A 12,600-nucleotide genomic window follows, 5' to 3' on the forward strand; every position below is an offset into this window, starting at 1 on the left:
TCTCACCATTCTTAATTAGCGTCTATACTTAAAAGTCGCTCGTGTGTGCCAAGTATAAGTAGGGAAATAACACAATTGTAAAATCTTGCTCCCGAGCGTCGCTTTATCTGACTGACATATCTAATGTGGAAATTAATAATTTATTATTAGGTACAAATACTAGGTCAAACAATGAGGACAAATTGTGATTAGAATATCACTTTTTAAATCTTTTAGTCTTTTTGCATATTATTATGTATGTTGTGTATTGAGTAGAGCTAATGCCATCACGGCAAAAAATACTCATTACGTTCCCACTACTGAGCAGGGGCCTCCCTCCGGAATGAAGAAGGCTAAAAGGAAATATAGTAAGAAGGGGCCTTGAATCCACCAAGCAGGCTAATTGACCTTACTAAAGTATGCAAAACCCACAATGTACAAGGCGTAGTGGTTTAATTGGTTTCGAATTCCACCTGAAGCAAATATTTGTGACTCCCAAATGTGTTTTTGTAGTCCGTTATTCATGTTTCTAAAAGCTCAAGACATGCATAAATTTTATGATTAGTCGCATGTATTAAGTTTGTTGCACAATTATGCCTATGAAATGTATCGTAGATAATCCCGGAATAGATACGAGCATAACAACTGCTTATCGGAACTAGTTGTTAGTAAATATACACTTGTTATTATATCATACACTCATTAAGATATAATCGTAGTAATAAGGAAGAACTGATATCAAAGCTATGTAAGTATCTTAGTTCCGTTAGCCAAGTTACATTCGTATCTAAGGATTTTATAATGTTAATTTCGCAAATAAAGATTTTCTTAAAGTGCAAATGTATTTTTTTTATACATGACAACTTATACTATACAAATTAACTAAATCTTTGCCATGGTAAGGTAGGTCTCATCAAGTCAACCGCAGAAATGTGAAATATTTTGTCACTGACAAGTGTAAAATTTATGGGACAAATTATTTACATTTGGCACCTAGAACTATTTATCAAGAAATGACTGGTGCCAAGTCCCGAGTTCGTGCAGCCACTAGATGTCGCCGTTATCGCTCAAACAGTGACCACTAAGATGTTACAGCAACCGGCGGTGTCCTACGCACTGCTTAACTATGACTTTTGTTTTAATTTTCTACATTCTGCTCTACTTCTCTTAGCTATATTTAGACACAAAGTAAATGGCTATAGAGTAAAGAAAAAACAGTGATTAAAAATAAAATCTTTATTTAAAATTCACACATCTCTATAGAAGACATTCTGTTCGACTTAAACACGAAAACAACCATGTATTCACCTAAACTATACAGCTCAAAATATCTTAACACATAGTATTTATTGCAAACTGCGTTGTGTAGAATTATGAACAAAATATTAGAAATACAATACGAAATGGGAAAAAGCCTTATATACTACTATAGCTTCCCGAAAGTGGCTTACCCCACGTGGAACTTCACCTCGTGGAATTTTCAAAAATCCTCTATTGTTTAAAAATCAAAGTACCCTCAACTGAGACAGGGTTTTCTGTCACGTCAAAAACGCTCGAGCCGATTTGTTGGAGGCACATCGACAAAGCAGCTGGGATAAAGTAGATATACAGTACATTTTTTATAATTATGAATTTGTGGGATGGTCCTGTTTTTCACCTGTTGTCATTTAAACCTGGAAGTCTTTATTACATAACACATTGCATTTCTAATATTATTTCATACATTAATCTGTACATTTAGATAGAAAACAACATGATTCTCCGAATGAGCTAATTTGGCACTTTAGTCAGTACAATTAGGGTCTAAAATGATAATGTTAGAATCAAATGAATTACTTGGAGACCATGCTGAAAGATAAGTTTCAAATTATTATTATTAAGAAAGTCAATGTACAGCCACAAGCAATAATTTTCTAATTTTCAAGAAGTCCATATTTATAGTCCCCGTCTTTTTTGCTCGTGACTGTACATACAAACTTAAGTAAGTAGACCAATTTATTTACATATGGTTTTTCGAAATTAAAAATGTTGATTATTCGAAGAACAAATTGTGTTTGTAAAGGGCATTTTAGCAAATGATACAAGGAATATTTACTAACACATATATCTTAGGAGCAAAATTGCCATTCTCAATGAAATTACATGGTCTATTTTTCGGACTATTAATATAAAGTAGCACTTTCATTAGATTATTTTATTTTATACATACAATACAAATGCTGTTAGATTATTCCTTACTTAAATGTGTTGTTTAAGAAATACTATTATATTCATCTTTTAGGAATACTCTCGTTTGTATACTGTGAGGCTTATAATATACATACATAACTTGAAAAATTTCAGGTGCGTAGTACTCGTAACCGGCGGTCCTGTATGACAAGATGTATGGATGTGAATGAGGCAAAGGAAGTTTGTAAGGATCTTACCAAGTGGTGCACTTCGGTCTTTGCCTACCTCTATAGGGTAAGGGGTGACAGTTAGGAAGTATGTATAAAAAGAGGGTAGTATAACAGTGCTATAACCGGCTATATAACTAAATACAGAAATGTATGAGATACACCCGCGTTTCGCCATCTACGTCGTACAATGTTAGGCCCATGTAATAGGGGGTGAGTATGCCATCATTATTCAGATTACGAATAAAAAAACAACACACATAAGTAAAGAATTTGATATTATACAAAGACAAAGAGATCTTAAAATATTTGTTGTCTTTACATTTTGAGCGTCACTAAACTATACTATATAAATCTATTATTAAAATTACATTAAAAAAGAAAAAATAAAAATTATTGCAATTCCAATCCATATAATAAAATAATAATTAAATTTTAAAATAATCGAAATAATAAAATTAAATGTGTTATAAATTGGTCAGCTTCAAGCAAAGGTTTATTGAGATTGGCGGGAATCAATTATTTTTAATTAACTAAAAGCCTCATTATTTAAGCTGTGGTAGTGCTTTATGAATAAAAGTATTCAATTTTGTATTGCTAATAACTTAACTTTCAAACATTCTACATTAGAACGTCCAAAGGTACTGTACTATGGAGTAGTAAAGCGATCAAAAATGCAGGACAGAGATGCAGCAATCTATAACATGTATCGCTATCTCTTTCTGGCAATGACACAAATGTTTAATAGGACAGCAGAGTCATTGTATTCAATGGTTTTAGACCATGTCACTATAAATATTTTTATGGTATACCTTCACTTGAAGAATGACACGTCTTATATCTATTATGATGATTTCTCGGTGGTCGGTGTATTCCTCAGAAATGCTTGAAATGAACTGTCTAACACAAAATAAATACGGGCCCGACCGAACATATAGTATGCTTTACAAATTACATATTAATTATAAAAATAATGAGGTAAATTATTGGCAGGTTTTGGCGATATTCATAAGGAATCATATTTCTAAGTGATTTGACACTGATGAGGGTTATTAGGCCCATTACCATTAAATTAAGTATTTGAAGTTTTGCTTGCTTGATTAACTTTGAAGAAAATTCCTTTTTTAATGGATTCTAAATAATAGGCTATACTATGAAATTGTTTGTGTATTTATTGAGACCAAACCTTTGAATTAAATATTACAAAGACGAAGGAGAACGGGAGCCCTTGCCCAATAAAGAGCGATAATTATTGTCTAGTAAATAATGTTTTTGGCATTCAAAAAACAAGCGTCATTGATATTTTTTATAATTAATGTTCTTGGTCAGCGTTTATATTAAGGACTCATAAATACAATAACCAATTTCTAAAAGGGCACATGTACGACATTAGCCCTTTTAGAAATAATAAATCAATTTATATAAGGGGTCTTAAGTTTATATTTTTGTAGGCAGTATATTTTCAGTCGGGCTAAGTGAAATACATTACAATTAGAACCTATTTCACGACTCTCAGATAAGTATCGGACAAAGTGTCAGCGAAATGTATGAAATCAAAATCTACCTGATAAATTAATCGATACTTATCCAGGAGTGTTGAAAGTGGCCGTTAGTATTTAATTATAACTTTGGCAAGCGTATAAACTACATAACATGTTTTGTACTCGTCCTGCTAGTCATGGATATTGTAGGAAATTGATACAAAAATGTTTAGGTAAATTGCGTGACTACGAAAATACTTGGCAACAGTTTGTTTTATTTTGCTTTAGATCTTTTAATGTAATAAATCTTCTGAATTCTCAAGAAGCGTTGACGACTGGAAGGTTGGTTGTACAAACATCGGCCAAATCTACTGGCAGAATTATTGAAAAAGATTTTCATGCTGTGCCGTACCCACCACTTAACGTGGGACTTATCTTAACAAAAAATTACAACCTCTTTTTCTTGTCTAAGGTCTATGTTAAAAATATGCCGAAAGAAGGCACAATACATTTAAAATTAACGCATCAATGACACACATGGTATTATCTTGAGACAAGTCTTGAGATTATCTTGTTATATTTCAGTTCTTTATACTTTGTAGTCACTTTAATTGCATTTTCTTGATTGAAATATATCACACAATTTAGTTTCTATGCTTGTTTCCACTTGTAAAGGTTTTTTAATGTAAGCGTTGCAGGATTGTGTTTAAGGTTAAAGTATTTTAACACTAGCCATACACTGTATCATACAAATATATTATCAAGACATGTATAAAATATACATATATTAAAATGTATATTTATTTACTAATCCGAACACATTTATATGGGAAAACATTCCCATAGTCGATTGTATAATTTAATTAAATTTAATACAAAAAGAGAAATAATTACGCTTTAGTCAATAATCGCGAATTTTTTATGTCGAAGTTTATTGCGATTGCATCGAAACTGTAAATTAAAGTCGGATTTTCATTGGAATACAAATCGTAGCAAATCAGTTTGCCGTTCGCGCAGTACTGATAGAATGCAATCAACGGCAAATTCTAACTGGAACGATTAGTATAGTCAGAAACATAGACCATTGAAAATTTTCATACGTCATTTTAATTACTTTAGAAACCTTGTATATGTCTCAAAAATAATTTATTTTCGATATTTTTATATTTAATATGAAATTGACAATGGTCTATACTTACATTTCGTTTGTTTATTAAGTCTATTTCGTATGAAGATCTACAGGATCTTAACAGTTCATAAATGTACACAATTATAAATCTTATCTCAATGACGTAAGATCTACAATTGCGTACTATCGCAGTGGCGTGGACCGTACAACCCTTAAATCGACTACTTAGAAATAAAAAATACAGCTATCTCAATCACTGCTTTTTCAGGCATTTTTTTCCATATACAACAATTTGATTTAGAAAAGAAAAAACAAAAAAGTCTAAGTAATCATACAGCACATTTTCTAGAAAAAAAAAATGTTTTGGGTAATTTTTACCAATTAATGTGATAATGGTAGAAATTTGACGAATTAAAATAATATGTTTTCAAGTCTATGGTCTCGGCCCACCCCTGTAGCAAGAAGACGTGATTTTATATCAGTATTTATAATGTAAGTCTGGCTTAGCAACGTGTCCACGCCACCGGTCGTCAATGTAATATGTGTCGGACTAACTGAGACATGTAGAATGTTGTCGTTACACGGTGTCGTCGGCGGGCCGCGGGGTGCTCGCCGTCTTCCTGTACACTAACACGTTCTCACCCATCTCGCCTTCTGGGAACTGGAAGTTATAATGGTGTATAACAGAAAAATAAAATACATAAAAATATTAAGGCGTTGAGGCTTTTCTTTCATAAATTGTTGTTTTTTCATGTATGGCAACACACGTCAGGATGTAGACATGGAAGTTCCAAGTCTTTTTTTCAGTAACTACCGCTAAATAAAATAGAATATTTATATTTCAATGATAGACAGCGAGGTTTAAACGGGGATAAAGCGTTTTATATCACCTGAAATGGAAACTTTTACAGTTAGCGCCCTAACATACTAAGACGTCACGGCATGGTTACCCACTACGAACCCAAAAAAACATATTTAATGGCAAAGATGTTTGGATACTTAACAGCTAGTTCAGGAGCGATTGAATCGCGAGCTAACCACGACACTCAATCGCGTAAATAGTTAGAATACCTGCGATGGCGTCTCGGTGCAGTTTAATCCTAATAAAAGCATCATAAAGGTTACCTGAGTGTGCGGTATCTCATGTATCAGCTGATAACCAGTGAGCACAGTCTCCAGCCGTCCCCTCAGCTTGTCGAACAGCACCACGAGCGTGGGCGGCTGGCGCGAGGAGTACTCCTGGCGCCACCAGCGCAGCGGGTTGTTGAAGAACGCTTCCGCCTCGAACGTGTCGCCCGTCTTACTGAACGGCGGGTCGCAGTTCAGGTAGCGGGTCGATATGTTCTTGTGTAAGTGGCTGGAAGGAACATCGATTTATTATTTTATAATAACAAGCGGCACACCAACGACTTTTTGAAATTATTGAGGGCAAGCGTCCCCAACTCGCACTTCGCCTGCGTGGTGGATTCCAGGCCTAACCCCTCCTTCGTTCGGGACGAGACCCTTGCAGTGGGACAGTAATGAAAAAAAAAAGTCTATTATACCCGAAGATGTAGGCAAAGGAGTATGAAATAAACCTGCGTTTCGGCATTTACAATTTTGTAAGCCCGAAGCCATGTATCGGGAACGTTTGCAAACACATAAATGAGAATATTCTGATTCAAGTTATAAAAATCTAATAGCACTAAGCCCGACCTGGGAATCTAATCTGAAACCTTGTGATCAACAGTCGTATACATTACTACTTGAACCAGAACGGCAGTCGAGTATCCAATTTATAGGTCAGACAAATCCAAATCTAAAAATTCTATATTTTACGATCAGGAGTGTGCCACTGAGTTTTCAGCGACATTTGTGTTCAAATTGTATTGTCACACTAATATATTTTGGTATATTCCCAGTTGTCCCCTCTACACTGTCACCCTGGGGTGACAGCTGGGAATTTTCTTCCTACTTTTATTCGCAGCTGTCACCCTGAGGGACTGTGTAAGAGGGGACAACTGGGAATATACCTATATTTTGGTCTCACCTGTACAGTGGTGTGGAGTGGCACGGCATGAGGAAGGCGATGGAGGTCCTGTTGCTGGTGACAGCATCCCTCAGCAGCGGCATGACGGCCGTGCTGCCGGCCTGGTGCCGCGCGCCGAAGTATACCGCCGGACCCGCGTTACCCAGCAGTATGGCGCCCGCTACCAGGTACAACTGCCATCTACGACAAATATATAGTCGTGGTATAATATGATTTTTAACTAACTAACCGAACTATGTTGAAGTCAGCTTCCAGTCATAACGGATGCAGCTGAATATCAGTATTTTACATGGAGCGACTGCCTCTTTAACCTCCACAACCCAGTTACCTGGGTTATAAAACTATACCCTTCGTTAACTTCTAGCTACTAGCTACTTCGCTTCTAACTACTGTTAACGACTGTCAACGATCTTCGAAAATGAATTGCTGAAAAAATAGCTAAAATTGTACACGTCAGACATTATTTTTTCTTACACCAATTTTAAAATGACAACAGTAAGGTATTTGTTAGTGAGTCAACACAATCAACAATATTCTTATTTGCTTGTACTCACTTCTTAGCCTTTCTGCTCCACGGCACGATGACGTCTTGCGCTAAGTACATCAGAATCGGCAACAACGGCAGAACGAAACGGAACTCCTTGTGTGGTATGAAACTGCAACAAAAAAAAAGCTTAATATTATCTTACTCAATAGTGTAAATGCGAAACTTTGGATATTTGGTACTCAATAGCTACTACTTAATGAATTTTGGTACACATACAATTTATGACCTGGATTATCGCATGGGACTTTTTTCTGAGAAATTTTATAGTCACTAGCAAAAAATTGTAAATCATTATGCAAAAAATTTAATATTATTACGAAAACCCATCATTCGGGATATCTATCAAGAACCAAAGCATTTAGTCAAATCAACTGTAGCTGAAAGATCATTGACACGAGTTTTTTGCTCAAGTCACTGACCCGCGTTTTTGTATCACAGTAAATTGATGCTGTTAACTATCAATAGCCGTCGAACCTATTTTATAAATGCTAACAGGTGTCCGCGTTTGCTATTTCCGTACCTATCTCTCCGTATCTTCGATATTGTTATGATTTTTGGAGTGCCGAATAACTTACCTTCCTACCTACTTACTTAGACGAAGTAACAATAAATAAAGCTAGTGTAAGAATCTGTTAGTTTCCCGCTTGATAAGATAATTTACACTTATTCAAAAACTGGGGCTATAACTTTTTAGCCAGGATTTTTTATGTCAACGAGTTGCATAGGAAGTTGCTATTATCTGAACGGCAAATCAACTTCTTAACTTGGCAATAGACATTCAAGTAACAAAGACGAAATAAACTATGTGTAATAACAAAATATATTGTGTAATAAAAATTTAAACTCCATACCTGTATACGGCAACGTGAGAAGCGACTGCAGCCAATAGCAGTAAACCATTTTTGTTCTCTTTCGGTCTTCGTAGGATGTTGTAGATAGCCCACAGTACCGGCACTAGGTTGATGCCCAGTACAGCTGGTAAGCCTTGCGTCAGATACCAATGCCTGAGGGAAAAATAAATATATTGATAAATTTGCAACAATATTGTTGGTGATGATGTATAGTGGGTTTACTGCCTACCACGGGCGAAACCAAAGTCCGGGACGAAAAAAAATGAGAGAAACTCCATAGTAAAAACAATGTTTTTTGGCGCTCATTTGATACCAATGAAAATATTAATTTTATTATTTCTTTAATAAAAAGTGTTTTGAAAATGTAATAAGTAGAAGCTAATTTAATAGATCATCTATAATAGTTAATGTGAATTAATACATACCATGGATGTTGTCCATAGAACGAAGCAATGTCATGGAGTACATTGAACCTGAAGAACTCCCAAGGAGTGATAATCAGTCTGCCGTAGTAGTAGGAGTCTAAACCGACGAGAGCGCCACCGACAATCAAGCTACGAAGAAATATTGTTTTGGTTAGTCAACTCAAATATATGAACGAAGTGCAAAATAAGATACTATTTGAACCAAACTATTATCTGCAAGACTAAGATCCAACGACGGGCATTTCTACAACCTTGACATGTATGGGTATAGCGAAAAAAATTGCTCCTCGCATGATCACTTATTGTCTCAACCACATTGTAAATCTTTTAGCGATTGAAAAGAGTGGCCGTGTGTTTTTTGCTAGCCTTTTTCATAAGGTCCTAACCCTTTCCGAGCTAGTGGTAGGTTCAGAAATTGTAACAACTATCATAAGGGTCACCATGTCCGAAATGATTTGATTTGTTTTTAAGTACAATTATAACAGTACTTACAGTAGAATATATAACAAATGTTTAGAACAATCATACCACATCTAACAATAAAGTATACAAACTTTTGACGCAAGTTACAAGTTCAAAAAGATTAAGTAAATAGCCTTACCTGATAGGCACATAAGTCCTCATTATGAGCCTCAGCCGTCCTTGGTTGGTAGTGAACAGGTTGTAAGCTCCCAGCACCACCCACAGCGGCGCCGACGTCGGGCGGATGAACACGCACAGCACCGCCAGCCAGATCCATCTCGGACTTTCTGTAGAAGTACAATATTATTAAGTTAAAGCATTCATAATGACTACTTGCACTCATCAATCAAAGAGTGATCAATAAGTATTGTATTTGAGCTGAGCTTTTTAGAGTTTACGGCACGTAACTAAGATAATAGATGAGATTAGCTATGTAAAGGGCCTTTACAAAGCTTAGACCAATTCAATTTAGAGTGGATAGACACTTTATTGTGTAGCATAATTATGTTTATCTCTTTTAAAATCTACATATTAGCAATAGAAATAGGTAGCTTGTCTAAGATCTAACTACTGCGCAGTCATTTCTATCTAGTGCACAGCATAACTAGCCCTAAAAATTGAGAAACTTGGCTAGACTAACCAGTCTAGCCAAGTTTTACAACAAGCAAAGGCAAAGTTAAGTTGAAAATAAAAAGACTTCCTACAAATATATACAAAAAGTAGATGGCTCGCATAATTAAATACGTGGAGGCAACTAACATGGACAACTGTCCATATATGTAATAGAAGACCATAATTTTATGGTAATATCTATAACAAACATAGCAAGCAAGATTGTACTTCAAATCTTAGCTTACTTATTATCAAATATTATTGTGATAGACATATTTTGATGGTCTCTTATCATGAAGATAACCTATTTCAAATCTTAGATCTTCACAATTTTTTTCTATTACATTTTTCTATGATGTAATCAATTCAGTAAAAGAAATATGAGCCTCTGCCACAACCAAAACTTATGCTCTATTTATTTTCAGTCTATACCATTTCACTGTAACACAGAGGCCGCCTTTTTCTCCATCCATTGAACTTTTGTCGTCTAAAAGAATTTGGGTCCTAAAAATCATACTTCATTTCAATCTAATTCCACATACCTTGGTCAAAATATCCAAGCTTAGCACCCTTGAATGGGAACAAGGACAGTGCAATAGCCACCAGTGCAGTCTCCAAGGTCTGTAGCAATGTTCTACTGCCTGTATAGAACCAGAACCAAGAGGTCAGGATGAGGAACAGTGCCCATTTACGACCTCCAGTCCATTTGTAGAAGCTGTAGTCGGCTGCTGTGCTGATCACTGCTTGGAGAATGCGAGGCAGGAGAACCTAGGAATAAAGAATAAAATAATTCAAATCTTGCATGCATGTATCTCAATTGACTGCTATATGCATACTGGAAAAAACTATTGGGTATCCACCACAATAAAAATACTTTTTTTTATTTAATCTCAAGTTATGAGTTTTGTTCAATCACAAGCCACGTTGTAGAAATTAGTCTTCCAATGGGGTTTCAATGGTGGTAGCCTCTTTAACACTCAATCATTGAGCTTTAAAGACCTGGTAGCCCTGTGCATGAAGACTCTAAGGCTGACCAACACATTGAAAAGAAAACTATCTCATATTCTGCAAGGGATTGTACATCATGAATGAATATTCAAATTCATATGTAAAGCTGGTACAACTTAAAAACAGTATAATATTAGCATATCTTAAGTACCAACTGTAAATAATGTTATACATTATTGTGACCTATGAGCGTTCCAGTTTAAGAGAACCAAGTATGTTTTATATTTTATGTACTTAAGTAACCTTTTAACTTTCACATTATATAGGTATATTATTGCTATAGTTATATTTACTTTCTTGCATTCAGTATTTACTTTTTAAATGTTCAGACATATTTATTTAGTTGAAAGTTACTTAAATAACATTTTGCTGTACTGAAAACCGAATTTCACGTCTCATTATTATGTTCATTAATATTCAATAACAAAATGCCACATCTGTTTACCACACACATTTTTTAAAATATGAGTTTAATTATTGACATTAACTAGGTCAACATAGAACTTAAATGTGGACTAATGGTTCTCACATAAAGATATAAATAATCTTAATATGTTCAGTTTATTATTTCTATACATTATTGCCCATTCTACACATTGTTTATGACTGATAACAGTATTTGTAAACATTTTCCTCCTGCCACATACTTTGATACAAGCTTCAAGAAGGAAATATCCATCAAATAGTGATTTACCTGATGAAATAATAGTTCAATTGAACAGATCAGATCAGGAAAAAGTTAGAAAAATCTCTTACCAGAGCTTCAGGGTAGTCCAGTCCAGTGTATTTCAATATCGTGTAAAGTAAAGCTACCAAACTTGGATACAAGTAACTTCTGATGCCTTTCTGCCACTCCCAGGTCAATGCTCCATAGCCAAACACCTCCTTGTGAGCTACTTCCAAGGTCTGCCAGTACTCATCAGGTACGTACCACGTCTGCACCACGAATACCGACAAAAGTCTCACGAAGAATATCACGGAGACCACCTGTAGTGGCCTCAGGCCCTTTGCCAACACCATTCTCCCGCCTAAAGCGAAAGAGGTTACATGTGAATTTGCTATAAATAGAAAGTCATAGTGGGCTCAATATAAACACGAATTCCATCATATTATTAGCACTACGCGTAGTTATCTTTATTGCCTACACGAAACATTGCTCCAATAGGAAAAGTTGATGTTGATCACCATATCAATCGAAACAAACTTTACTCACAAATATGTCAACTAACGCGTCCCTATAATTATCGCAAAATATGAATGAACAGTAGCTTTTTCTCACTTCAATATAATGCAACATCATTCCATAATCGTATTTGGAACCATGGAAACGATGAATTACGTTAAAAATAAACACAAATTTATTTTTCTCGTAATTATTTCACTAACCTCAACAAAACCCGCCGCCACCGCGTAGTAGTGCTGTGCTAACTGCTAATTACTGTTTATGTTTAGTAATTTAGTAGCATTCCATACTTCAAGATACTATATTTTAACTCTAAGTTATAAGGTTCATATATTAGTAATAATTATGTTTCAGTTCGCAATTATAAGCAGTTGTTATAAATATGAATAATACATTATTGACATTCTTATTGCTAATATTGAATGATAAACAAGCAAGAAAGCAACTACTACACGTTCCTAGAACAACACTATTGACGCTTGAAATTGTCAGTTATGT

The 12,600-nt window shown here is 35.1% G+C and overlaps 1 protein-coding gene across 2 annotated transcripts; it reads right to left on the reverse strand.

The window, feature by feature from the left end:
- Positions 1-1,200: 1,200 nt before the first annotated feature.
- On the reverse strand, positions 1,201-12,392 carry PIG-B (phosphatidylinositol glycan anchor biosynthesis class B). 2 transcript variants are annotated; one of them, XM_076125752.1, is made up of 10 exons: positions 12,306-12,392; positions 11,676-11,947; positions 10,454-10,679; positions 9,439-9,586; positions 8,838-8,966; positions 8,413-8,565; positions 7,569-7,670; positions 7,015-7,194; positions 6,111-6,342; positions 1,201-5,646 (listed from the first exon to the last, which is right to left on the reverse strand). In XM_076125752.1, exons 2-10 carry the CDS (start codon positions 11,937-11,939, stop codon positions 5,563-5,565), a joined length of 1,518 nt encoding a protein of 505 aa, XP_075981867.1. In that variant the 5' UTR covers positions 11,940-11,947; positions 12,306-12,392; the 3' UTR covers positions 1,201-5,562. The 2 variants fall into 2 exon arrangements, with proteins under 2 accessions (XP_075981867.1, XP_075981868.1); XM_076125753.1 differs by lacking the exon at positions 12,306-12,392 and adding an exon at positions 12,133-12,249.
- Positions 12,393-12,600: the final 208 nt, after the last annotated feature.

Source organism: Anticarsia gemmatalis, chromosome 18 (genome assembly GCF_050436995.1).
Source record: "Anticarsia gemmatalis isolate Benzon Research Colony breed Stoneville strain chromosome 18, ilAntGemm2 primary, whole genome shotgun sequence".
NCBI lineage: Eukaryota > Metazoa > Arthropoda > Insecta > Lepidoptera > Erebidae > Anticarsia > Anticarsia gemmatalis.